The sequence below is a fragment of the Phyllostomus discolor genome, chromosome 11, assembly GCF_004126475.2.
Source record: "Phyllostomus discolor isolate MPI-MPIP mPhyDis1 chromosome 11, mPhyDis1.pri.v3, whole genome shotgun sequence".
Lineage (NCBI taxonomy): Eukaryota > Metazoa > Chordata > Mammalia > Chiroptera > Phyllostomidae > Phyllostomus > Phyllostomus discolor.
Genome location: NC_040913.2, coordinates 86,629,133 through 86,657,123, shown reverse-complemented (window position 1 = coordinate 86,657,123; position 27,991 = coordinate 86,629,133). Strand labels below are relative to the sequence as shown.

The 27,991-nt window shown below is 47.6% G+C and overlaps 1 protein-coding gene and 1 long non-coding RNA gene across 2 annotated transcripts in view; one reads left to right on the top strand and one right to left on the bottom strand.

Moving 5' to 3' along the window:
* PRIMPOL (primase and DNA directed polymerase) overlaps positions 1-27,977 on the top strand; it is a 34,170-nt gene extending 6,193 nt beyond the window's left edge. Inside the window, exons 3-13 of the mRNA XM_028526865.2 lie at positions 212-309; positions 1,194-1,323; positions 3,733-3,880; positions 8,202-8,507; positions 18,532-18,694; positions 20,256-20,344; positions 22,197-22,286; positions 22,581-22,689; positions 25,511-25,593; positions 25,675-25,721; positions 27,536-27,977. Coding sequence (XP_028382666.1) covers positions 212-309; positions 1,194-1,323; positions 3,733-3,880; positions 8,202-8,507; positions 18,532-18,694; positions 20,256-20,344; positions 22,197-22,286; positions 22,581-22,689; positions 25,511-25,593; positions 25,675-25,721; positions 27,536-27,787 — 1,515 coding nt within the window. The 3' untranslated portion in view covers positions 27,788-27,977. The remainder of the gene's footprint in view (positions 1-211; positions 310-1,193; positions 1,324-3,732; positions 3,881-8,201; positions 8,508-18,531; positions 18,695-20,255; positions 20,345-22,196; positions 22,287-22,580; positions 22,690-25,510; positions 25,594-25,674; positions 25,722-27,535) is intronic.
* Positions 71-22,664, bottom strand: LOC118497455. Its single transcript, XR_004899982.1, has 3 exons — positions 22,547-22,664; positions 21,643-21,645; positions 71-98 (listed from the first exon to the last, which is right to left on the bottom strand). It is a non-coding gene; the product is annotated as an uncharacterized LOC118497455 (long non-coding RNA).
* Positions 27,978-27,991: the final 14 nt, after the last annotated feature.

The window sequence follows — 27,991 nt, the reverse complement described above, 5'->3', positions numbered from 1 at the left end:
ATGTGCGGTTGCTGGGGGTTATGGCCTGCAACCCAGGCATGTGCCCTGACTGGGAATCGAACCTGGGACACTTTGGTTCGCAGCCTGTGCTCAATCCACTGAGCTATGCCAGCCAGGGCCCCTAGAGTAAGTTCTTTATGAACGTTTAATAGCTATAGTTGATTTTAGATGGTCACTTTATTGACTTTTGAATATTTTTGGTTTTGTACAGGACGTTCACGTGTTCGCTTTGGAACACGAAGTGGGCGAAGGACAACGTGTTTACCTCGTGACCACCTACGTGCAGTTTTGGTTTTATTACAAATCCCGGTGAGTGGTTTGTGAAGGACCACCCACGGCGGTTCCATTTCCTTGGTCCAGGACTGCTTCTGACCGGAGGCTGGGCTGACTTGGCCTTGACGGTTCTCAGGCACGTGAGGGATGGGTCACTGCCCCTTTGCTGTTAGAATTGAACCGTGGTGCTTCCTTGTCGTAGCCGCGTTGGAAGATCTCGCCAGGTGGTAGAGGGAAAAAAATCGTGTGTTTTGAGTTTCTGTGCTGCCTGCGCCACGCAATGACACAGTTTCCTCATCGCTCTTCTGTGTCCAGAGTTGGGCAGGGAACCATGCAGACCCCGCTGAGCACAAGCCATCAGTTACTTAGCGCATCAGCACCTGTTCTTACCGCCCTTTGGCACAGTTGTACCTCTGGAGGCTGCAGAATGTACCTGCAAACGTGAGCTCTGACAGCTCTCTCAAGTCCAGTGGTGCCAGATGTTGTTAGCTAATGCGTAAACTACTACTTTTCCCGTGAAAATGGGTCAATTAAAAATTCTCATTTGGAAGTTCGTGGGATCCCGAGAATATGTAATTCTTGGATCCAGTCTGACAAAGAAAGTTCTCAAACAAAACTGGCTTCATGGTGGCACCAAAAACAATATCAAATTCATCTATGAATAAATGACAGCATGAAGGTGGACATGTTTTCCTGGTCAGTAATGGCACAGAAGGTGATCGTCAGGTCTGTCTGTTGGAAACTCCTAACCCTGTGGTCCGTAAACCCGTGTGAGTTAGTTGTCCACTCCACCTTGTTTCATTGCGTCACGTTTGTGTGTCATTAGAACAGTTAACGCAGCATCTGGAGGCACAAGATCAAGTTCTGTGATTTAAAAGGTACACGACATAAACCTAACAATCATCAACTACTCATTTCAGAAAAAACCTCTTGCACTGCTACGAAGTGATTCCTGAAAATGCCGTTTGCAAGCTCTATTTTGATCTGGAATTTAACAAACTCGCCAATCCAGGGGCAGACGGAAAGAAGATGGTGGCATTACTCATTGAGGTAAACGGCAGGCTCGGGGTTTTTTTCCTTCTATCCATCTCTCTTTTTATTCTTATTCATTAAGTTAATCCAACCCATGTGGTATGTAGCTTCTGTGTTTCTCTTGCTCCTCCTGCTTTAAGGAGGAAGGTTTCGCTCGTGTTCATATGTTTTATAATGTTACTGTATCCAGTAAAAAAGAGCTTTGACAAAGGTGGCAGTGGAGGACTTTTCTGTTTTACGTCCTAAGTAGCTGACTCTGCTAAAGATTAGGCAGAGTAATAGCCGTATTGTAAATGCCGAGTTTTTACAGCATGTTACTGTAAAAGCTGGGTATTGAGATGAACTATGAGGAAACATTGATTAAAAATAGTATCCGAATTTTTGAGCCGGCAGGAACTTTGGAAGTTGTTTTGTCTTGCACCATGCGATACGGTGATTCATCAGAAATACTCGTATACATTTGATCATTCGGGTAATCAACATGGGTTTCTCACATATATCTGACCCTTGTCCACAGTCCTTGGTTCACGGTCCCCCGACCTTTGGAACTTCCTGGTATCGAGAGTGATAGAGCTGGTTTGTTCTGTGAAGGAGGTGGCTTTTGGAAGTGCTGCCACAGGGCTGGGAGTCGGCAAAGCATACCTGCTGGTTATTCTGGGTCTTTACATGTTTTATTTTCAATTTATTTGAAAATTGTATGCAAATACCATTTTTTTTAAATCATGTTATGTGAGTTTTCTTCTGGCTTTGAAGCAGAAGAAATATATATAAGTCCCTCACTCACAAAATAATAAAAGCAAAAAGTTACAGTTTTCTTAAAATAATCATTGGACCCAACAATAAATTTAAATGTCTCCTTGGATTACAGTTTAAGTATATGTGTTACAGAAGTAAGGACTTATTTTATTACAGTTGTTAAAGTGTGAACAAGAGTAAACAAAGCTTAAACAAGATAGAGATTTATTTCGCATGTAGTAACTGGATCTGGCTTCATTTTACTAGAGGCTAGGCTTGTTGCTTTATTATTCCTGAGACAATGCCCTTTTTCACATTGTTTAGGATGGCTCCTGGCCATCCGTAAAGTCCGCCTAGTAGCCAGTAGGAGATGGGGAAGGAGCCCCTTGCTGCTTGCCTTTTAAGGTATAACTTAGAAGTTTCCCACTTTCCTTCCTTCTGCTCACATCCCATTGGCCAGAACGTAGTCACGTGGCTGCACCTCACTGCAAGGGAGTCTGGGAAGTGTGGTCTTTAATCAGGGTCCCATTTCTACAATAGCAGGAGAGAACAGATAGTGAGGTATAGCCTTGGTGGTACAGAGGAAATGGATGTCAAAATAGTCGCAAATCAACATGAAATTGTAGCTGTGTGAGCACAACAAGGAGAGAGAGAGTTTATGGGGGGGGGTTTGATGTTGGTGGGGAAGACTTCTCTGAGAAAGCAAGCATTTACTGAAGACAGTAGTAGGGGTCAGAGAGCGTGGGGGAGTGCTGCAATGACGCCCAGACGACGTTAATAAACACCAGTTATCACAGAGCTGTTAGGTATGTACGTGCTTGGCAGTCCACACACACCCTTAGCCCTGGATGTTCTAGTGTCTTCGTTTCTAGTGACTTCTCTTTGCAGGTGAGAAGGCTGAGGCTTCAGGAGAAGTGACCTGTCTCCTAGCGGTGCAACTAACGCTTCTGAGCAGCCACGGGAGCCGGGCGCTGTGCAGACTCACGTTCTCTTGGCCCTCACGTTGGCCCTCACGTTCTCTTTTCCTCCTTAGCACAATCCCGAAAGTTAGGCCCTAGTATTGTCCCCCTTCGCAGTTGAGGAAGGTAAGGTCTGCACTTGACCGAGGTCACAGAGCTGTTCAGTGGCAAAGCCGGAACTCAAACCCAGATCTGCCTGACCCCAGGTCTCGGGCTCCGGACCCCAGGGAAGCAAAGGGAGACTTGTTGCCTTCCTGCAGCGCAAAACTGCCTCCGACACCAGCGCCCCCTGGCTGCAGAGGCTGTTTTCTGGGAGGCAGATTTGGGCTCCAGGTGCTTGAGGAACTTTCTGAAAAACTAGAATGATAGACAATAGGGCTAGTGACTTTTTAACTCAGATGATATTTAAAGAGATGCTTAAAAAGCAGTATTTTTATTGTGACTTCAGAGGAGATTAATGTGTAAGTGAAATTATTCAAATTCTAAGAGGTGTTTAATCCTGAGCGCCTATGGATTTTGAGTGAGACATAATTTAAATATATTATAATTCGATACATAAGCAATTTAATAAAATTGTATAATAAATATTCTGATAGTAAATGAAAATAAAATAGGAGTGAAAAATAAAATGAAATTTTAAAAATGAATTATACCAAGATATTTGAATTTTTCTCACGGGAAAATTTTCAAAGAAACTTTGAAATATTATTTATGGGGTACTTGTGTTTCTCAGCATGTTTGTAGAGCACTTCAAGAATCGTACGAGGTTAACTGTTCGGCCAAAGACGTTTTCAACCTCGATTCCAGCACTGACACCAAGTTCAGCCGCCACCTGATATTCCAGCTCCGTGATGTGGCGTTTAAAGATAACATCCACGTTGGTAAGCACGCTGCTTTTTAAACAGTCGTGGAGTTATATTGAATGCTCATAATCCCCTTTTCTTCGTAAGTTTTGCAAGTATTTGTTCGGTTTTATGGTCATTAACCTTTCATAAAAAGTAAAACATGACTGACTGCTCACATTTTTAGGGTCCCATTCACTCCTAGACCATCTTCCTGTTCTAGACACGTCTGAGACCCATTCGCCCGCCTGCGGCGTCCCGGGTATAGAGGCTGGGGTGGCCGGCGTGCCCTGTTGCTGGCATCTGCGCCCAGAGGAGTCGGTTCGCAGTGCTCTGGGTGACGCACGAGGGGCCTCACTCAGGTCTTACCTGCGATGCCTCCGACTGGGATCCCGACCTCCGCGGGAGCCTCAGCTCTTAGCGTCTGGGAGCCGGGCTTGGTGTGCCGGCCACATCCCGAAAGGCTTGCCTGCTGCTCCACATCGAGCCCGAGGGTTCGGAAGGAGCCTCCATGGGTTAGCCTGAAAATGTAACCAGAGTATTTGTTTCGGGATCGGAAATGTAGCATCCCGGGCGTAAAAGGAAGTCAGTTCAAAGGGAAACAAGTAGGAAGAAGAGGAACACCAAAAGCCGAGGTTCACAGAAGTCAAAACTCTGGGTGTTTATCAAGCAGGGGCCGAGCACATGTTCCTAAATGCAAACAGCAGCCAGGTCACCGAAGTGCAGGTAACAGGTGGTCCATTTCGGAGCCACAGGCCTGACAGTCGCAAGGGGCCCGGGGTGAAAGGCGCGGACCTAGTCCCAAAGGGCTGGCACGGAAGTCAGCAACCCGGCGTGCCGTGTGCCTGGGGCTCCTCGCTTCCTCCCCGTTTCCTCCCCATTTCCTCCCCGTTTCCTCCCCATTTTCCATTAGCTCAGCTGCACATCGACCCCGCCCCCTGGGCCCTCCCAGCCCTTAGCCGTTGGTGATTGTAGAACCCGTCCTTGCCCCTCTGGCTTCTCCGTCCGTGACCTCGCTGGCCACCCACTGTCATGGCTCCAGTTACCATCTCTGTGTCCATGACTGTCCGAACGTTGTCTTCAGCCACGATGACGGTTTTGACACAGATGCACGCAGTCACCTGCTGGCAACCGTCCCCACGCGGGTACCCCGAACCCCACACGTCCTAGACCGCACTCCTCGTCTTTCCCCTGGAACTTGCTGTCTCTCCTGTGACGTGGACGTTGGTGAGTGGTGCTACCCACAGCTACCCGAGTAGAAGTGGCGTTGTCCTTGACCTCTGTACGTCCTTCCGTTCACTTAGTCAGCTAGCGAGAGCGATGCCATCAGGGTGTCTCAGACCCTTTGAGGATAGCTCATTGCCTTCAGGAAAATGCCCGCTCGTCTTAGTGTGCACGTGAGGCCCACTGCCCCCCCCAGCCTCATCTCAGCGCCCGGCTCTGTTCATGCAGCCCTTGACGTAGCTCCCAGTGGGGCCCTGCACTCTCTGGTCATAGGCCTTTGCAGTGTTGATGCCGCAGTCCGAACAGCGTGCTGCCTCCAGTTCACCTGGTCCGTTGGGACTCAGGGTAGATATCGTCCCCTGAGAAGCCACTTCTGTCGAACCCGAGCCCAGGGCGGGTCAGGGTGTCCTCTGGGCTGCAGAGAGCCCCCGGGCTTATTGTGTCAAAGCACTTACCACTTCCTAAGGTAATTTCCTGGTTTTTGTTTTAGCCTGTCCCACAGACAGAATGTTTCTTTGGGGGGGAGGGGGACTGCTGCTTACTCACTATGGTATTTTTAGAGCTTGTTACACAATACCGTCTTTGTCAATAATATTAATAACGTAACGGCAGAGGCAGGAACGATAAATGCAAATAGGCATTTAATGAACATTTGTTGAACACGTGGCTGAATACTAAGTGGGCCCTGCTGCACGGTTGGAGGCAGAGTCCTAAGCAAGATATTTCTTGGGTTCTTGTTTACCCCCGGAGTCTGCTCGGCAACTCCTACCACAAGGCTTAACATGGAGACGGGTTGCTAGGGAAGAGGGAGAATAGAATTTGCCAGATGATTAGCATTCTCCACCACATACATCTGCTGGAAGCAGATGCATTCAAGCTGGGCTTCCAGTCAAGCTCCCCATCCAGACCAAGGTGAGAGAGGCTTTGCTGTCGGAGTAGCAGATGCAAAGGTGCAGAGGTAGGTGCCTGTGACCCTCGGGGAGCAGCGGGGGTCTGGTGTGGCTGCAGTGAGAGCCACGATCAGACCTGATTGGTGGCCTGCCGTCTGAGGGCTCTTCCTCTGAAGTTATGCAGGGCCAGCGCCAGAAATCAGAGATGCGGAACAGTCCAGAATTTCCCCTTCGGTTCCCTGCATCGTTCTATCTCTTGGTGACATTTTAAGTTCCTACTGTTGGCCTTTCAGAAAGGGGAATTGGGGCACGTGTTGGCAAAATGTAGTTGGCATAGGATCTGCCCAAGATACTGTCCTACCAGCCTGCCAACAGAGGACTTGGAGTCTCTGTGATCAGTACCTTCTTTTCGGTTATTTCCAGCAGTGACATCGCCCCCGTGTGAATGATGCGGTGAGGTGAGGGTGGCGCACTGGGGAAGGGAAGCAGAGGGCGGGGCAGTTGGCGCTGTGCCCCGCCCACATGAGCTTGCTGCCCGAGGTCAGAGGCCAATGCAGCCTCCTGAGTGCTGCCTCTGTGGTTGGTTCTGCAGTCACGGCTTCCCTTCTCCTATTGGCTGCCATCACGGAGACACAATCTTGCACTTCCAGGGAAACGCACTTTATCATTTCGTGTTCCCATTGCTTCCTTGTCCTTTGATACCTCGGGCATGATTTCTTTCCACTCAGCATTCGGCTGTCTCTCCTTCCCAGAGATGGCCGTGTCTGTGCATCATTGCAAGGACAAAGTGCTCTTGCTTTCATTTTGATGTTTCGTGTTTTGTAAGACAGTAGATTTGTTTCTTTGAGTAGGGGAGTAATTAAATGTAATTTGGAGGAAGACTTTTTAAAAATTTGGAACATGTGTGTGTATCTTCTGACTTAAGGGCTCAAGCTGTCTGATAAATAAAGTGGCACACCCAAACTCTAGATCAAAGATGAACATTTTAAAGATTAACGTTTTAAAGACTAAAATTAAAGTTGTTTTTACAGTATTGCATTTCTCTAGTATTGTTTACATGAAGCAGTTGAACCAGATTACTTGATTTTTATGGTATAAATAAGACAATGGAACTTTGGTACTCGAACTTAATTTGTTTTGGAAAACTGTTCAAGAAGCGATTCTTTCGAAAACCGAATCTTTGTCTGCTGCCCGAGAGACATACGAACGTCGGCCTGAGAGGGTTGCCGTGCAGAGAGTTGAGACCCGAACTCGAGACCCAAACTCGTCGAGAACCGAGGTGTTGGAGAGCCGAGGGTTGACCGACTGTGACAATTTGAAGACGTGCCAGGTTGTCACACGGCCTGGTCTTGGTGACTGCCGGACCACTGACATTCAGAGCCCCGAGAATGAGCGTTGACATATACTACATGTGTTCGATTGCTTTAGTTCTGGACCTTGCTCACGAGGCCCCGACCCACCTCCTGAGCGGTTACAGGCCGGGCAGGAGGAGGGGGCCTTGAACTGGTGGCAGTGCCCACCGGCACTCTCTGGCCAGCAGGCACTGGAGGGGCAGGGCAGGGGCAGGGGGAAGCCTCTTTGGAGAGACTGGCTGATGCCCTTGACTCAGGGAGGATGCGGCGGAGGCACTCAGGGTCTCTGAGCATTGACTTGGAACCAACACCTACATTCCTTCCTTCCTTCCTTCCTTCCTTCCTTCCTTCCTTCCTTCCTTTCTTTCTCTTCCTTCCTTCCTTCCTTCCTTCCTTCCTTCCTTCCTTCCTTCCTTCCTTCCTTCCTTCCTTTCTCCTTCTTTCTTTCTTTCTTTCTTTCTTTCTTTTTTTGACAAGAGTTCATTTTTTTTTTTTGAAAAGGAAAAACCCTTTTATTCTTTAACCATTGCTTGTGAAGATAAATTTTCGCCAGTTTACATATGAATAAGGGTTGTGGTTTTGGTGACAGGACGTGAGGCTCGGTCCCATGCTGGCCACATGGGCATCTCAGATTGGCCTCGCCTCCCAGGACGGTCTGTCCACCCGCGCACCACCCTCCCCTGTCACGACAGGGAATTGGAAAGTACGGGGTTGCCCAAGAGGAAGGAAGGAGAGGCATGCTACTGTTGGTGATAACAACTTGGTTTTAAGAACAAAAATCAGCCGCAGCAGTAGCCTTCCTGTATATGTCGTCACGTGCAGATTTGTGCCCAGATACTAAGTTGTCGTTTGTGAAGAGGAATCACTGGATTCATCACCATTTTCCCCCCTTAGGTAATTTTGTGAGAACAGTGTTGCAGCCTGCTTTTCATCTCATTGCCAGTGAGGATGATGAAGATGCCGGAGGGGTTCCAGAGACGGCAGGCCCTGCGTCTCCCTGCTTTCCTGAAGCACCGGCTCAGCAAGGAACGCCCTGCAGCAGTGGCGGAGCATCCACAGAGAAGGAGAGAGGCGGCAGGAGCCGGACCTGCGATCCCAGGGGCCTGGAGGGCCCGGGACCGGCTCAGCCAGGCCGTCCTGATCTTTCCTTCTTAGTCGTGAAGAATGCCTCAGGGAAAAAGTGTCTGTTTGTAGATCTCGGTAAGTGACACTGACGGGTCCCTACGTCCCTGCGCCCTGCTGTGAGTGGCCTGCGCACCAGGCCGGCCTGAGCTCCCGGAGGAGTGGTCGTGGGTGGCCGTGGCTCTGCCGGGTCCGCAGGGCTCGAACCCAGGGCCTCTGGGCAGAGCGCAGTCCGACGCCCTGCACTCCCCAGCACTGCGGAGACGTCCGGCGCGATGACCACGTGAGTGCTAAGAGCAGACGCAGCAGGAACACGGTTCTCCTGTGTGGCCAGCGAGGCCGGTGTCCTCTGCACGGAAGAGCGGAAGAGCGTGGCGGCTCCCCAGCCCCCGTGACCCTGGTGGCTCCCGCGGCCCCGCTCTCCCCTGCCCTGCGGGCTTCTGGTCTCTGAGGAAGCTTGGGGCGAACAGACTTCCCCCTGGCTAGGGGGCACACAGCCCAGCGAGGACTCTCCATGTACCCCGCCTAGCGTGGTGAGCAGGGGCTCATTTTTATGTTGCGGTTTGAGCTTGTGGTTTGAAAAGCTATAACTGCAGCTTTTTTTTTTTTTTTTTTTTTTTTTTTTGCCACCCACTGCTGAAGCAGCTCAGAGAGGTTCCATGTCTGCGGGCTCAGGGCAGGCGGGTTGAACTGCAGGCAGCACAGGCGGGGAAGGGCTCCTGCCGCCCTGGGTGTCCTTCTTGCACTGCTGACAGCCACGTGTGGTCACTTGGGAGTGCAGCCGGCTGAGGGCCATGCGCTGGTCTGGGGGGGCAGACCTGCGTGGTGTCCTCAGGAGGATGGCCTCTCCCGGCTGGACCGACGTGTAAGGAACCAGGGATGGTGCCTGGCAGGAAGCTGATCCGGGGAGAACGCCACGGGCAGTCACTGCTCCCCGTCTCCGCTGCCCGAGTTAAAGACCCCGCACAGCAGCCCAGCTCACGACAGCTTTAGCCTGGAGAGCTGGGCACTGCGCTAGCCAGGAAAGGTCTCTGATCTGCGTAAGAGAAATATTACAACAGTGTTCCCAGATTTACTGAGGTAACGAAGAGGATGGGGAACTCATTCCCTAAGGCATCCTTTGCAAAGTTCAGAGTTTTAGTAGTACACACCAACATTTTTTTAAAAAACAGTTTGATTGAAATATAACATTCGGACAGAAACATGCGTAATTTATGACTGTGCAGGCCAGTGAGTTCCTGGAAAAGGAACGTATCCTTGTCACCACACCACCCAAGACAAGACATAGAAGATTCCCTGGGACCTCCTCTGCGCCTCTTCTGGTCACTACCCCCTGCCCCTACCCCATCCCCCAGAGAGAGGCCACCACTGATCTGTGCTCGAACACCATAGGTCCGTCCGGGTTGCCTGTGTTTGAACTGTTTATAATAAGAGCCACGTGGCGTGTGTTCGTGGCACATGCTTTCCCTCCCTTAACGGTGTCTCTGAGGAACCAAGTTGTTAACGTTGAACAACAGTTGCTTCACCAATGTTTACTTTCTGGTTCCTGTCCTTGTTTCCTGTTTAACAAACGCTTCCTCTTCCCAAGTTCATACAGAAGCTCTGCTTGGCTTCTAGAAGCCTTCTCTGTACACCTATTTTTATCTTTTATAGAACCTACAACCTCTACTTGGCGTGGGTTTTTGTTTATGAGGTGAAAAGGCGTCAGAACTCACTTCTTGCTGCCCGAGCACAGGCCTGGGCTGCGGGTTTCGTGCCTGGCTGGGGCCCGCACGGGGGGCGACTCACTGCTGTGTCTCTCTCACGTGTACATGTCAGTCCGTCCGTCCGGCCGTCTGTCTCTCAAATAATCGAGAGTCAACATCCTCGGCGAGGATTACAAAATGTTACTTTTTTCCTGTGTGGGCATCCATTCGCCGCAACACTATTTGCTGAAATAACCGTCCTGTTGTCTAACAGGACATCCTCATCGTAAAGCAAGTGTCTGCATGTGTTTGGTCTATTTCTGGACGATGTCCCGTTCCATTGCTCCTGTAACCTGTTTTTGTGCCAGTGTCACAGTTGTCGTGATTAATACAGCCTTTCTAAAAGTCTTGGCATCCAGTAGAATAAGTCCTCCAACTGTGTTTTTTTGAAATTTCTTGGCTGTCCTTGACCATTTGCTTTTCTATTTAAATTTTAGAATCTGCTTGTCCGAGGTCTGTCCAGCAGGGGGAGCTGACCTTTGTATGACACTGTCCAGTCCATGACCACGGTTTGTCCCTCTGAGATGTTCTTTCGTTTCTCCTAATAATGTTTTGCAGTTTTCTGACTAGAGACCCTATATGTCTTTTGTTAGACTTATTCTAGATAGTTGATATTCTTTTTGTCTGTCTAAACAGCAAACATGAATCTCCCACCGTGGGGAGGCTGGCACGCAGGGTCAGGCGGGGAGAGAGCCCCGTGTCTGCCTCACAGAGGATGAGCCCTCGCCTGGTTCCCTCTCGCGGCTGAGAGAGACAGGGGACTCGATGTTCTGACGCCGCCTCCTCCCCTGAGACCCGACCCCCCCAGTTCTTACTGCCTTGAACGCTCCCCCACAGTCTCACACTTACTTCTTCTACGCTTGTTCAGCATTTCTATTTATTTATCCTGGGAGGGTTGCCCCCAGATAATCTATCTGCTATTTCTGGATGTGGCATTTTTTCCATGCCAGCTCCAGTTTATTTTAATTTATATATTTCTTTTGTTTAAATCTGAGAGAAAATGATTTTTCTTTTTCAAAAAATATTTATATATTTTTGTCCGAAGATGATTTCTTTGCCTTCATTTTATTATTTTTTTTTTAAATTGAGGTATAATGGACCTACAACATTAGTTTGAACTGTGTAGCACAGTGGTTTGGTATTTGGGTATGTTACAAAGTCATCGCAGTGAGTTTCGTTAACAGCCATCGCTGTACTTCGTTACAGACGTTTTTCTTGCTGGTAATGAGAAGGTTTAAGATCCTCTGTCTCAGCAGCTTTCAAAGTGCAGTACAGCATCAGCATTAACGAGAGTTGCGATGCCGCACTCACAGCCCCAGGGCGTGTGTGTTTCATAGCTGGACGCATACTCCTTTGATTGACGCCCCTTCACGCAGTGGCCTGCCTCCCACCTACGGCAGCCGGCAGAGGTGGCTGCTTCCTGTGTCTATGATTTGGGCGGGGGGTGGGGGTTGTTGGTTTGTTTTAGATTCCATGTATAAGTGAGATCCTATGACACTTGTTTCTGTCTCACTTTTTTATTTAGCATGATGCCTTCAAGGTCCACCCATGTTGTCACAAATGGCAGTATTTCCTTGTTTCTTTTGGCTGAATAATATTCCATTGCACAGCAGTGCCCCCTTTTCTGATGGGGACATGTCCCAAGACCCCAGTGGATGCCCGAAACTGCGGACAGTACTGAACCTTGCACACGAGGTCTGTGCAGAAAGTGCCCAGTCATGTGACATGAAAAACAGAGACATTTATTGAAGAAGATACAAGAAACATTGTACACAGGACAATGACGCCTCAGTCCCCTTCAAAGTAGGCACCTGGGGACCTCACACAGTTCTCCCAGTCGTCATCAGCTGCCCTGTTGTATTTTCCTGACTCTCATCAGTGGTCTGAAATCTCTTTCCTGTCAAAGGTGGTTCTAGTTTGGGGAAAACCAGAAGCTGCAGGGCCTACAAATCTGGGCTGTAGCGGGGCTGAGTCACCTGGGGGATTTGATGTTTTGCCAAAAAAACTGTATAAGACGTGATGCATGAGCGGGCACGTTCTTGTGATGAATTTGTCAATCACCAGTGCCCATAGCTACAGCTTTCTGAATCGTTGCCATGGAGGAATGTCCAAGTTTAACACAAAATTTGATGCAGATTCATTGCTCTGCTCACTCCGTCATTTTAAATATGACGGCCACACAGCAGGCATGCCCATTCACTGGTGTCTACAGCCCCCGCTGACTAGTACAGTGAAGCTGTCATTGTTCACACATGTGCATTCCAGTCCACTCTCCTTGGCTGCCAGCTCACATGGATGTCGCACAAACCATTCTCGTTACATTAACGGTGGCTGGACTTTTTCTGGACAGACCTCATAAACCATGTTTTTCTTCTATGGTGCCTGCCAACGATCAAGTTTAATTTATAAATCAGGCACACTTCAAGATGAACAATAATTAATAACAAAGTAGAGTAATTATAACAATACACTAACGTTATATGAATGTGGTCTTTCCTTTCCTCTCAAAATCTGATTGTACCGTCCTCACCTTCTCACTTAACCAAATTCATTGAGAGTCTTACTAGTTTTTTGGTGGAGTCTTTGTAGGGTTTTTCTACATATAATACCATATCTAGAGTTCCACTTCTTCCTTTCCGTTTGGATGTCTTTTATTGCTTTTTCTTGCCTAGTTACTCTGGCCAGGATTTCCAGTACTACGCTGAGTAAGTGACACGAGTGAGCATCCTTGTCCCATTCCCTGATCTGAGAGGGAAAACTTCTAGCTTTTCCTGAGTATGACGTTAGCTGAGGGCTTGTCGTCCGTATGGCTTCTGTTGTGTGGCAGTACATTCCCTCCATTCTCACTTTTTTTTTAGGTTTTATTTATTTATTTTTAGAGAGGGGAGGGAGAGAGAGAGAGAGAAACATCAATGTGCGGTTGCTGGGGGTCATGGCCTGCAACCCAGGCATGTACCCTAACTGGGAATCGAACCTGCGACACTTTGGTTCACAGCCCGAGCTCAATCCACTGAGCTACGCCAGCCAGGCATATATTCACTTCCTTAGGCGTGTTAGCCATAAGTGGATGTTGAAGTTTGTCAGGGTTTTTTTTTTTTTTTTGCCTTTATTGAGATGGTCATAGGTTGCTTATCTGTTTTGTTAATGTGGTAAGTCACATGAAATGGTTTTTGGATATTGAACCATCCTTGCATGCCTGGAATATGTCTAGCTTGATCATGGGGTATGATGCTTATAGTGCATTGTTGAATTTGGTTTGCTGTTATTTCGGAGATGTTTCCACCCCTGTTACTGGGTATGTTGGCCTGTGACTTTGTTTTCTTGTGCAGACTTGTCTGGCGCTGCTGTCAGGATGATGCTGGACGAGTCAAATGGGTTTGTGAGTGTTCTCTCCTCTCATTTTTGGGAAGATTTTGAGACGTACTGGCATTAATCCTTTGGCTCTTGGGTAGAATTTACATTGAAAGCCATTTGATCCTGGACTTTTATCTGTCGGGAGGGTTTTGGATTACTGATTCAGTCTCCTTACTAGTAATCAGCCATTCACACATTCTATTTCTTCATGGTTCAATCTTGGAAAAAGGTCAGGTATCTCTAGGAATTTACCCATTCATTCAAGATTGCCCAATCTGTTGGCATGTGACGGTGGTAGCCTCTCATGAACCTTTGTATTTCTGCAGTGTCAGTTCCAATGTCCTCTCTTCCGTTTCTCGTTTTATTTGGGTCCCCACCCCCGCACCCCGCACGCGAGTCCAGGCCCAGGTCTGTTTTATCTGGTCAGTAGACCAGTTCTCGGTTCCGTTCCGTTGTCTTTTCAGTCCCTGTTTCATTTCTGTCTGCTCCAACCTTTGCTATTTCCTTCTTTCTACTAACTTCGGGCTTTGGTTTTCTTTTTTTAGTTCTTTGAGGCAGAGAGCTCGGCTGCTTGCGATTGTTGTTTGTTTCTCGAGGTAGGCATTTATCGTTTGCAGTTGCTGTATCCCACAAGTTTTGCTTGTGTTGTAATTTCAGTTTTCATTTGTGTCAGAGGATTTTTTTCTCTTTGGAGTTCGTTGTCGACCCTTTGGTCATTCAGTAGCACGTCGTTTCATCTCGACGTGGTTGTGAATTGTCTAGTTTTCTCGTATCTGATTTCCGTTTCACATTATCGTGGTTGAAAAAGGTGCTTGGAATGATTTCAGTCTTGTTAATTTGTTAAGACCGGCTTTTCGCCCTTGTTTTTAATGTATCATCTGTCCTGGAGAATATTCCATGTGCACTTGGGAGGAAATGGGAATTGTGTTGTTTTGGGATGCTGTGTGCTGTACATACCTGCCCTGTCGGTCTGATCCAACGTGTCTTTGCCGGCTGGTGTTTCCTGTTGTGCTTCTGGGTGGTCCGTCCATTACTTGTATGAGTAGGATTAACTTCCCATACTATCATGGTTGTGCTGCGTATTTCTTTCTTTAGGTCAATTTATATTTCCTTTATATATTTATGTGCTCCTGTGTCGTTGCATGAAAATGTACAAAGGTTGGTATCTTCTTGTTGGATTGATCCCTTTTTCATTATGTAACGCCTGGCTTTGTCTTGCCATATCATTGTTTTAAAGTGTATTTTGTCTGATGTGTACGTGTCACTACCTCCGCTTTCTTTTGGTTTCCATTCAGACGAAATATCTTTTCCCATCCCTTCATTTTCAGTCTGCTTGTGTCCTCACTCCTGAAGTATCTTGTAAACAGCATACAGATGGTTTTCTTTTCGTATCCATTCAGCACTCTGCCTTTTGATTGGAGTTTTTAGTCCAGTTACTTTTAAGGTAATTGTTGCTGAGCACGTGCGTGCTGACACTCTGTTGTCCTCTGGCTGTTTTGTCGTTACTTTCTACTCTCACTGTTCCTTTGTAGTTGGAGGGTTCCCTCTGATGGCATGCTTAGATTTCTCTCTCGTTTTCTTCTGTGCATCTGCTGTAGGCTTTTGCTTTGTGGTTACTATGAGGCTCACCTATAACAACTTACATCGTACTCTAACAAGATACATTAAATTGGTAACAAGTCCGAATGCATCCTAAAGTTCTTCCTATCTAGTCCCTCCATGTTTTATGTTTCTGACGTCACATTTTGCACTTCTATCTTGTACATCCTTTAACTAGTTGCTGTAGTTAGCTGTTTTTGCCACTTTAAAAAATTTTCGTACTTGCTCTATGAGTGATTAATCCGGTACTCTTATTACACATTTACCTTTACGAGTGTAACTTATGCTTTTGTATGTTTTCCTATTATGAGTGAGTGCCTTTTCTTCAGCTTTAAGAAGGCCCTCGGACATGTCTTGTAAGGTTGGCTTAGCGGTGATGAATCCTTAGATTTTGCTTGTCTGGAGAACCATCCTTTAACATGGATGATGACTTGGCCAGTGCTGGGGGAAACCCCAGAGTCTAAATTTAGGATCAGTTGCCAAGAACTGACACATGACCTTATTCACACCCATAGCAGCTTTAATAGGAGAAACTTACCTATACGGGCAGAGCCGCTGCCCCAGTGGTGCCAGGCTGGGAGGAACCCACACCCTTCCTGGACAGAGTCCCTTTTTCAGGGGGTTCGTAGCACAGCCTGACGGCCGGTAGCTGTGCACACCGCCCAAGGGAACAGTGTATCAGCAAGTCCAAAGAAAAGTTAGAAGACACCACGGGACTTTGTTACACTCTACACATTTGTCTTTGTCTTTGTCTTTGGGCTGCATTCGGTTTTCTCGGTAGTCCGCCAAGTGTGAGGTCACAGAGAATTACACAGTCACAGAGAGTTCAGTATCTCCCAGACACCTTTGCTGCTGGAGCCGTGTTGCATCTCTGAAGTGACTTCCCCTACAGCCAGGTAGAATATTCTAGATTGGAAGTGTTTTTCTTTCAATACTTTGAATATATCATGCTGCTCCTTCTGGCTTGCAGGGTTCCCGCTGGAAACACTGTTCCTAGTTTTATGGACGTTCCCTGGTACGAACCACTTGTTTTTCTCTTACTGCCTTTAAGATTCTCTCCTTTAACATTTTTTTTTTACATTTTATTTATAATTTGTCTTGGTGTGGGTTGCTTCAGGTTCCTCTTATTTGGAACTTGATGAGCTTCCTGCATCAGTATGTCTGTTTCCTTCCCAGGGTAGGGAAGCTTTCAGCCATTATTTCTTCAAGTAAGTTTTCTCCTCCTTGCTCTCTCTGTGTCTCCCCCCGCCCCGCCAGCTCTCCCACCCCAGGACTCCCATAATGCAAGTGGTGGTTCCTTAAACTGTCTTCACTTTTTACATTCTTTTATTTTTGACTCTCTGGGTCATTTCCTCTGCTGTCTCTAGTGCACCGATTCTTCTGCTTTGTCTTGTCTGCTGCTGAACCCTCTGGTACGTTTTTCAGCTAAGTCACTGTATTCCTCTGTACTGGGAGTTGTTTGATGCGTTCTTAATCTTCTGCCTCTTTGCTGAAGTTCTCGCAGTTCATCCCTTCTCCTCTTGAGTTCATGGAGCATCTCTATGACCCTCACTTTGAACTCTGCATCAGGTAAACTGGTTCATTGCATTTCATTTTTTTTTCTTCTGACGTTTTATCTTGTTCTTTCCTTTGGAACATACTTCTTAGCTCTCTGTGTCGGTGTCTGTGCATTAGATGCAACAGCCAGCTCCCCAGTCTTGAAGGGCCGGGTGCGTGTGGCGGGGAATGTTCGTGTCAACCCTGCCCTGGCTCTTCTTGCCGCTCAAGCCTCTGCGGCTGTCCGAGCGGGCTGTTGTACCCTCAGTAGCCTCCAGGGGGTGGCGGGGTGCCGAGAACAGGCCGAGTCTCAAAGGAGAGCATCTTGGCACCTGGGTTGATGCTGACCGGAAGCCAGACCCTCAGGCTGCGGCCTTTAAAGAACACACACATATACACGCAGCCCTGCTCTCTGGGACCGGCAGGGCCGGCTCCCCTGGCCGCCACAGCCAGGCCGTCAGGATGTGTTTCCCGAGCAGGAGTCACAAAAATAGGGGCGCCAGATGCGTGTGCATGCTCCTTTCTGGGGCGTGCCGGTGAGGGAGAGGGGGCGTGCAAAGACGGCATCCCCGGCTCACATTCCCTAGGAGCGGCCCCGCGGCCTCCGAGTGTGTGTCCGACCTGAAGCCGGCCACGGAGCCTGCGCGGCTCTAAGACGGGCCGTGGAGCCCCTCCCACAGCAAAGCTGTGGGTGAGCTGCTGCAGTCTGGGCAGCGCCCGGGGGGCGGGAGCCTGCCAAGAGCTGCCTCTCCCACCGGCCCAGCCCTGGGGGACCCCGGGGAAGGCGAGGCAGGCCAGGGACGCACCCCGAGAGGCCAGCTGCGGTGCCGGGCGCATGTGGAAGCTCCCCTCTGGGAGGCGGTGGCACTCTGGGGCACAGCAGGGGAGCGCAGAGGTGGCACCTGCTGAAGAAAGGGCGAGGGGACAAGAACAAGGTGGCGCCCAGCGGCTTTAGCAAGGCGAAGGGCGAGAGAGAACATGGATGGGGTGCCTGTTGGAAAGCCGGAGGCCGGGAGTGTGGGCAGAGACCCCGTCAGCTGTGACAAGGCAGGGGGACAGCAGGAGGGTGGTGGCACCCGGCCTCCGTCCCCAGGGAGCGGCTCCGCAGGCCCCGGCCCCACGGGCCGACACGTCACGATTAGCGAATGGGCTTCTTCCCATAAAGGCTGGCACAGTTCAAGGCTGCCCCTGCGCCGGGGCCTGGGGCGGGCGGGTCTGCACGGGAGCCCTTTAAGAGCCGTGCCTCCGTTTCCCACGGCCCCACGGGCTCCGTGGCCTCGAACCCAGCTGGTCTTCAGAGCCAGGTGTTGGGAGGTTTCGCCTCTCGGTGGCTGGTCGTCAGTCGGGGTTCCCGAGAAGCAGCCCCGGGTCCCATTTCCTTCCTGGCGTGGGCGGCCACCCCGGCAGCGGGGGGATGGGGAGAGATGCGTTGGGCTTTCCCGCCTGTCTGATGGGGTCTCCCTTCATCCTCCATACGTGAAGGGGGCCTTCCACCGGATTCGAAGTTTTCTTCAGAAGAGATTCTTCCCTGTAGAGCCACAGGTTCACTGTGCCCATGGAAAGAGGATGTTTTTCTCAGTGACTGAAGACCAGCCACTGAGAGGCGAAACCTCCCAACACCTGGCTCTGAAGGCCAGCTGGGTTCACAGCCACGGAGCCCGGGGGGGGCGTGGGAAACGGAGGCACGGCTCTTAAAGGGCTCCCGTGCGGACCCCCCGCCCCAGGCCCCGGCGCAGGGGTCTCCTGTTGCCACGTTGAGTCAGAAGCTATCGCTGCTCCTGACAATGCTATCCGAGATTCGTTTGTTTGCTGACTGTACAAACAAACTGAAAAAGCATGCATTCATATTTTTTCATTGTTTGATACAGGAGTCTATACGAGAAACAGAAACTTCCGGCTGTATAAGTCATCAAAAATAGGAAAATGCGTGGCCCTGGAGATTGCCGAAGATAACGCGTTTTCTGTCACGCGGTCCAGCGACATTTCCGAGGAAAACCAGTACTTCCTGTCGTCTCTGGTGAGCAACGTCAGGTGCGTGTGCCCCAGCTCGGCCGCCGCGTGTTCCTGAGCGTGAGGCAGCGAGTGGCGCTGGCCAGCACGGACGTGTAAATTCTGGGAATCCATCCTACCTTAAAAAAAAGGAAGTCAGTTTTTAAAAACCTAGGTTACTGCTTTCTTCTGTTTAAATTTATTTTCTAAGCACTTTCTAACACTTTCTAAGTATTTTCTAACACTCTCTGTCCTTTTATAATTATATTTTATATATTCTTCCAGTTTTTCTAGAATGATTAACATTTCTATAAAGAATATAAACATTAGTTTTGTTGTATTTGGCATACTATTAACATATTTTTTATATATGCACATACAGATAATTTACATAACTCCTTCACTCAAAAACTATTTCTTGAGATTCTATGGTATGTCACCTGTTTTATCTGCTCAACATATCATGAATATTTGCCAGCAGTTAATTGTAAATAAAACCTTTAACACCTATATAATTTTCCCTTCGATTGACCTACTTTCATTTGTTCTACTGTTGAACATTTGGTTTTACATGTTTGGGTCATTTTTAAAAAGTGTGAAAGACACCTTTCAACTGAAATACTTGCCTCCTGCCCCCTTGCTCCTGGGCCAGCCGTTGCTGTTAGCGCAAACCCCGGGAGCACGCTGAACCGCCGAGTTCACCCGCTCTTCTGGGCCTGCCCGAGGCGGAGCCGTGCGGAGAACACCGCGTCTACGGAGCCCTCCCCCTCCTCCCTCTCCCGCCCTCTTTCTCTAGAGTCAGCCAACATCCTCGGGTGAGGATTTAAAGATGTACACGCACAGCAGTGCCTGGCACACAGCATCTGCTCGGTGGATGTTGTCAGCAGTGGCAGTAGTGTCTGAGGACCTGGGAGTGCCGTGGGAGTGGTGTAAAATTACGGGGACAGTGGCTGCCACTGCTGTTGGCACCGGAAGAAGATCGCACTCCGTCGTGTATGGAGGAGCTGCCCGGGGGCCTGTGATGCAGCCCGACGTGCAGGCTGTTGCCCCCGAGTCCCGTTCCCTCTGTCATGTCGGCGTTACCTTCACAGAACTGGCCAGTTCCGCTGGATAGGGTCCCCTTGGGTGCCTCTGTGTAGCCAAGCAAATGCCAGGCAGGTACTTTTCTTCCGGAAATGAAGGCGAAATGCTTTACAGTTATGCTTGCATCTTTTATTTCAGTTCATCGTGATCCACTTTTCCCTTTGCTCTCATCCCTCTTTCCTTCTCTTTTTTTCCTGTCACTCACACTTTCACATCATTGCAGCAAAGATTCAAAGGCTCCGTATGTCTGGGGAACAGAATCGTACTCCATTCTGTAGCTGTCCCAGAGTCCTCTGATTCCCTCCGTGGTTGAGGGAGGGATTCCACATGACCACCAGACGACTCTGTTCGTATGGGTGGGATGGGTGCTTTTGTGGCAAACGTGGCTTGGCCTAGAACAATAGCTGGTGAACAGAGGATTGTAATACAGAACTGTCTGAGGTCGTTTCCTTTCTGTAGCTGTGTCTCTCTAATTCTAACACACTGTGATTTTGTTTCTTGAATGTATTTATTTCTCCAGATTCTCAGATGCTTTACGAATTCTTACATGTGACGCACCCAAGAATAAACAGAGACAGCCTGGGCATTTTAACAGTCCCAGCACTTCAGGTAACTGTAGACAAATAACTTTTTATAAAAATGTAAGGACACTAAATCTATTTTGCCTTTAAAATCTTAAGTATTCATATCTACTGATCTTTTACACTGAGTAGGTTTCTATCCAAAAATGAATATAAAGATATTTTTAAAGGTTAATCGCTAATTTTCATTTTATGGCATTTTTGAAAAAAATATGAAAATAATATAGTTTGTATAAAAGAAACATGTATCAAAATAAAAAAAACACTAAAAGTTCTATGCCTCCTTCTGTCCACAAAGGTAGGTAACCACTGTTAGGAGTTCCCATTACCGCATTTTGCCGTGTATAACGCACATCCACATTTTTATGACCATTGTATATGGGATTATCATTCCCATTATTCATCATACCCATGTCTAATGAGCATCCTTATTTTTCCCTCAAAAATTTGGGCAAAGTATTGCGCTTTATACACAGCAAAATACGATAACCAGAAGTTTTCCCTGTATTTCCAGTAATATGGAGGGTGTCTTCATTCTTTTGATGGCTGCATAGTTTTTCATAAGATGCATTGTACATATTATTCATTCCTATACTGAAGAACATACAGGATTTTTTCCCTAAGATTTCATACTCTTACTCTCCAGTGAACATTTTTATATACATATTTGGGGCTATTATTTGTAATAGTGAAAAAATGAAAACAATGTAAATGTACAATGAAGTAGGATTGATTACATAATATAAAAGCCTCTGTAGTCATGAAGTCTATAAAGCCTGTATTATACGGAAAGTGCCCGTTTATGATGTTGAGAGAGATAGTAGACTCAAGTTACATGTGGAGTATGATCCCAAGTTTATTTAAAAATAGGGGTAACCTATTGTTTATTTTCTTCTGATTAACAATTATTTCTAGACATTGACTGGAGTTTATTTCTCTCTTTTCTGCTTTAATATATTTTCCGAATTTTCTCCCGTCGTGCACATTACCTGGGTACGTGAAATATGGGCTTTATGTTGAGAAAAGTGGATATTCTGTCTTTAAACACCTGATGAGACTGGAAATAAATCGCTCTCAGCTACTCCAGGGGCTTCTCAGGTGCAGAATGTCGCTGAACTGTCAGTGCCCCAGGGCTCACGCCACCGGGGCGCACGCCTGCACTGGGCCAGCCGAGCTTGCACTGGTGGCAGCTTGCACTGGTGGCCGCGATGGGACCCACGCCACAGGGGACGGTGGGTTGTCTCAGTACGGGGTGGGGGGGGTTAGGAGTCAGCTTGAGCTGGGCGCTTTTGAGGAGGGTCCATCAGGGACGGTTCTGTGGTTGACCATCTTGATAAATCTAATCGAGAAACAGCTGCACTTGGTAAAGAAACAGCCGTTCCTTCCATCACACAAGATAAGGGGCATGCGGTCGTTTTTGTGGCTCGGAAAACATCCGTCCGTTTTGTCTGTGTTCAGATGGGATTACAGAGGCTCTTGTTTCTGGCCTGAATCGCCACGGCCACGGGAGGGCCTTCCCGGATGGGGAAGTTCCGTGGAAGGTGATGTGGTGTGACAGACGTTGCAAGAGGGCGGAGCTCTGGGCGCGGGCCTCGCAGTACACAGTACGAGGCCGGCTCCTGAACGCAAGGGCTGCGTCTGACAGGACTATAAATGCCTCTCGGAGTAATGAGCTGATGTTCGACTTAATTGAGAGGTTTGAATTCCACCTGCTCCCCTGTAGGATAATAATATATGACTGGCTAAAAGGGAAATTGCAAAAAAAAAAAAAAGGAAGGTGGGAAGGAAGGTAACCTATGATTTTACTGAACAACTTAAATCAAAATTTAACTCAACTCTTTGCCATTATAATTTGTAATTAATTTTTCTCTCTATTGCAGTAGAAAACATTGAAGGTTTTCAGGGTTCACCCTACCCTGAAATTGATCAATTTGTTCTTTCTTTGGTGGATAAAAATGGCATTAAAGGAGGTAAAGATAATTTTATTCTTTATTAACTGTTACATTATAGAGTAATAATGCCTTTAGGAACTTTAAAAAAATATATTTTATATTTATTTTTAGACAGAGTGGAAGGGAGTGGGGAAGACAGTGAGAAACATTTATGTGTGGTTACCTCTCTTGCACCTCCTACTGGGGACCTGGCCTGCAACCCAGGCATGTGCCCTGACTGGGAATTGAACCTGCGATCCTTGGATTTGCAGGCCAGTGCTCAGTCCACTGACCCACACCAGCCAGGGCTGAAACTTTTTGTTTGCATTTTAGGAATTCGGTGTTGGAACTACTTTTTTCGAGAGCAATTACTGGTTTATGACATTTGCAAATACCGCTGGTGTGAAAACATTGGAAGAGCCCACAAAAGTAATAACATCATGTAAGTAATTTTGTTTATTAATTAATAAATTCTATGTAGTTAACCAATGTATTTAGCATATTTTAATTTCTGAAGTTGAGAGTATACAAATGACTTTTCGTGACAATTCAATTTGTAGTTTGTGTTCTATTTAATTTGCGTATTTTAATTATGACCTTCCGTCCAGCACCTGTCACCTCTATCTGTACTGTGCTTGTGTACTGTGCTTGCTAAGCGAGCCCCGCAGACAGTATGATGTTGAGAGGACCACGCACCGTGCAGTGGGGCCGCCCGAAACGGGGCAGCGGACGGGCGAAGGAACACAGGGGCAGCGTGTCTCTGCCCCGTGCCCCTGGCCCCGACACCTAGGGCGGTCTCAGCAGAAAGGGAGCCAGTCTGGGCGGGAAGGAGACCAGTTTACTTGTCCAGCTGTGGACATCTGGGCTCGCTGTTGTGTATGATGAAGCTACAAATATTCTTGTACACATTGCCTAGCGCACATGAGTTTCTCAAAACATGCACCTAAAAATAGATGTGCTGTCACGGAACATGCACGTGTTTAACTTTACTAGAAAATAATTCTTTTCCTGAAGGGTCAGTCTCATCTGCACTCTCGCCAGCAGTGTTCGCAGGTTCTCCACCACTCCTCATTCTCACCACACGCTGCTGTGGTCAGGGTTCACACACGTGGTTGGCGCAGCTGGCGGGTGTAAACTATTGGCCGTTTCACCTGAAGTTCCCTGATTACTAGTGAAGTTGAGGAGTCGAATGTCAAACCACATTCTTGACTCAGAGAGTCCTACCCGGTGTCAAGCTTTACTGAGGGTTCCAGGGATCCGGAGCACAGGAGAAGCAGACTGGGGCCTGGTGCCTGCCAGGCACGCCCCCTGCATCCTGCATCCTGCATCCTGCCGGCCCTGAATGCTCTCCCCCACGCGGGGAAGGCAGAGGCAGAAGCGAGCAGTCACCACACACAGCTGGGGGCACTGAGGCTGTGAAACATCTGCGTTTACACTCAGAGACACACGGCCCGTGTGACACTTCCAGGGAACCACGCCCCACCCACCCAGAGACTCTGGGCTCACACACTGTGCGCACAGCTCGGAACACCTTGCGAAGGGCACCCGGTAGGTGCGGCGCTCCGCCTGGCGAGCGGCATCGGTCCAGAGGCTCCCAGGCGTGGCTCACGGAGCCTTAGACCGTCGGTGGCGTTTCCCACGTGGAAGGCAGGAGAAAGGCAGACGTCCTCCGTGGCCGGACCGTGTGGTCTGGGAACCGCGGCACCAGCCGCTCCCTGGGAGCCTGCGGCTGGGGCGTTCGGGAGGCAGCGTGACGGCTGCCTGCAGTTTTCCCTCCTGGGTCCACGTCTGACCACCACGTGGGGTGTTAGTCATTTTGTGTTTCCTTTTCTCTGAAATGTGGGAAGGTTCTGCAGCGCTGAAATATTTTTTGTATTTAGTGGTTAGATGGTTTCGGCGTTCTGCAACTTTTAAATTTTGCTTAGTTTGGTATATTTTCATCCATTCCTTTGTCTATTTTCCTGGCAAAAGTTCATAGTATTCTTATATTTTTAGTGTATTCTGCATTTGTAGTTATAGCTGTAATTTCTAATAACATTTGTGTCCCTACCTTATTTTTTTTTTATCAGTCTTACAAGTATTTTACCAGTTTTCTCATTCTGAGCTTGTTGACACTCAGTTTGTTCTTGCCCTGGCCGGTGGCTCGGTGGGTCAGGGCTGCGTGCCCCACACCATGAGGCTGCGGGTTCGAGCCCTGGTCGGGCGCACACAGGAGGCAGCGCATCGGTGTCTCCCCCCCCCCCCACCTTCCTCTGAAGTTAGTAACCGTGGCCTCGGGTGAGGATCAAACACTTTTGTTCTTTCTTACTTCCTGTGTTAGCTTATTAGGGTTTATTCTATTGTTCACTTCCCTGGTTACTCATTTCTCTTTAGCCGTTTTTTTGGTAGATAAGCTTTTAAGATTTGAAAGAAAGCCCTCTCAAGATTACTGTAGCTCTTTCACTTGTTTGCATGTGTATTTTCAATCCCATTCGGTTCTAACCAGTCACTAATTTCTGTCCTGATTTTTCCTTCAGTCATTGGTTACTTACAAGTTTTTAATTTCTAGCTTTGGCTTTCTAGTAGCTATCTTTGTTTCTCAATAATTTGCTTTGTGATCAGAGAAGATGTTATGTGAATGAATAATTTTAAATTTAATGAGTCACATTGTACCTGGCATAACCAATTTTTATGTTTATAAAGAGTTGCTTTTAACTACTTGAAGCAGTATTCATGACTATTATATCAAATTTGTTCATTGTTTTTTAATTATGTCACTTAATTTTTTTATATCCTTACTGATTGGTTTTACTGTATCACTTATCAAAAGAATGATTTTTAAAATCTTGGTTTATGGTAGGTTTGTTTATCCTTGGAGTTGTCAATTTTGCTCACACATGGGGGCGCAAAAGTAGGTTCACAGTTGTGTGTGGAACAGTGCATTCTTGTATTATTTATTTTCCATACGCACAACTGTAAACCTACTTTTGCCTCACCCTGTATTTTGAAACTATACTCTTTGGTGGATACAAAGTGGGAACTGTGTCTTTATGTATTTTTTTGCCCCAAAGTCCATTTCGTATGATATTTTTGGCAACCACAGTTTTTTTGTTTTTTTTTGGCTTGGTGTATTTCTGTGTCTATGCTTTCAGTTTTTAACTTTTCTCCATCTTTACGTCTCAGGCATATCTCTTTTAAACATTTTTAAATAACATGTAGCTGAATTTTGTTTTCTATCCAGTCTGGCTGTTAGGTAATATTTTTTTTTTCTTTTTATAACCAAGGATTGTGGTTGATCTGAAAAATGAAGTTTGGTATCAAAAATGCCATGACCCTGAATGCCAGGCAGTGAACTTCAGATCTGACTGTGAGTTACTCATTTTTACATTTACCACCGAGTAACATTCAGAGCTCGTTGTAAAACAGTTCTACCGTCTCTCCGACCCAGGTGCCCCACTGCCTGCCGAAGTCCGTTTGTCGTTTCTTCTCGGAGAGGTGAGTGCGGTCTCCGGGTCCCTTCTCCCGACCCACCAGTGCTTGGCACCTCCACACCCATCAGCCACGGGTCAGGTCCCGCATGCCCCAGAGGGCTTGCACACGGCCAGCCCCTGGTTTCCCCTCAGGGCTGTGTTGCCGTGACTGTCCCATCGCGGTGCACCCCGCTCCTCGGCGCTGCTCCCTGAGAAACCGCATGGGACCTGTTGAGCCGGCCCCATCCATTCAGGAAGTTTGTCCTGTTTTGCTCTTCAAAGCACACTGCGATACTCATCTTTGTGTTCCTTTAAACTACACCTGCAGGAAAGGTTTCTAGAAGAATTATGTCGAAGGGCATACATGTACCTTTTCCTTTAAAAACGTTTGCTTACTCAAGTATTTTACATTCATTGTCAAAAAAAGTACATAAAAACCAAAAGGGGAAAAAATCATCCTCACTCCTAACTTGACTAGTCGGATAAAACCGATGCGAACCTTTTGGTGTGTGTCTCCAGAATCTGTGTGTGTGTGTGTGTGTGTGCTGTGCGGAAGGCTTTCCCCCAAACCATCCGATACTCCCACTAATACGTATTACCAAACTGTGCCGCATTTCCTGTTACCCTACGTGTTTGCCAACATTGCTTATTTTTACCTTTTTATCAACCTAGTCGGCAAAAAGTGGTATTTCGGTTGTTTTAATTCACATTTCTTAATTTATGAATGAAGCTGCACTTTTTCCAGATTCACAGCTGGTTTCTGTTGCAGACCGCTGCAGCTGTGCGGGCTCCTTGGTGTTGCACGAGAAGTCGTACCGAGCACTCCTCTGTCACGTGACCTTAGACCGTCCCGTGCCCCCACCCCCACCTGGTGCATCCTCTGTCACGTGACCTTAGACCGTCCCATGCCCCCACCCCCGCCCACCCGGCACACACACACACACACACACCTGCCAGCCTTGACCCCCACAGTGTGCGGTCGGACTGGAAGTCTCTTGACTGCGGCTGAGCACCCGGATTCCCGGTCCAGACACTGGTCTGGCACCTGTTCGATTCAGTTTCTTAAAATGAAGTCCTGCAATGTAGACAGCTCCTCCTTGGTCTCTGGAAGGTGGACATAAAACAGCTGGTAGCCAGATTCTCTGATAAACTACCAGATTAAAAAGTGTCTTAAGATAACTGAGAACAAGTTAATTTTATTTTTAACTACTTAAAAATAGACTTTCGCCTCTAGGAGGATGATGTCATCCCCATTCATCCGGAGTGCTACTTTAATGCATGTTTGTGGTTTCAGCGGGTTTTTAACGTCTTTTCTGCTTATCGAGTTGAAAGTACTTTTGGTATGCAGCATGACTACTACTGTGTAATTCACTTCGTTTTATTTAAAATTTTAACAAAGAACAGTAATAATGAACATCAGTGTACCTATCACTTAGTTTTAATGTTAACACTTTGACATTTGTTTTTAGTACTTTAAACCAAATTACTGGTGTTACGTGCCTGCTTTTCCATTGCACTGATCACCTTAGTTTTTAAACAGTTTTACTTAAAACAAATTTTTTACACGCAGAAATGCTGCACAGGAACAGGAGCTTCCCCGTGTACCCTGCACCTGGCGTGGCCCCTGGAGTTACCGTGTGGCCGCGCTGGTCTCTCTCCCCCTCCAGCACAGACACGCGCAGGCGGTGACGCCTCGCTCTCACGGTGGGCCGCTGTCCCACCACCCCACACCGGTGCTCATCCACGACAGTGTGCTGTAGTGAAATCATCCCACTGTGACTGAGTAACTAGTATTTTCTTCCATTCCACCCTCCTTTCTCCTCCTCTTTGGAACTAAAGGAAGAAGAGTTTGCAACTGACGAAGCAATGAGCAATGAAACCGAGAATCCTCAAAAGCCACCGTCCTGTATGTTGTCAAAGACTGAATTTTCTGGTCCTGACTGGGACAATGGCATTGACGACACTTGTTTTCTGGAAGCGACTGAAGACGCCGAATTAGCAGAAGCTGCGGAGACCAGCCTTCTTGGTTGTGACAGTGGAGGGGACGAAATTCCTGATGAACTGATTGTGGAAGTTTACAAGAAGAGCTAGCTAACCGTGGAGACTTACGTAACCGTAACCAGGCTGTGATTTGTCTGACAACAGATTGTAAAAACGAACATTAAATTATAGTAACTCATTGTAAATTATAGTAACTCATTGTTAAATTTGTTGATAAAAGTTTTATTTTGCTTTCCAATTTTGGTTTTTACTGAAGTAAATCACTTTTATTGAAAATTAATTTCAGTGCACTTA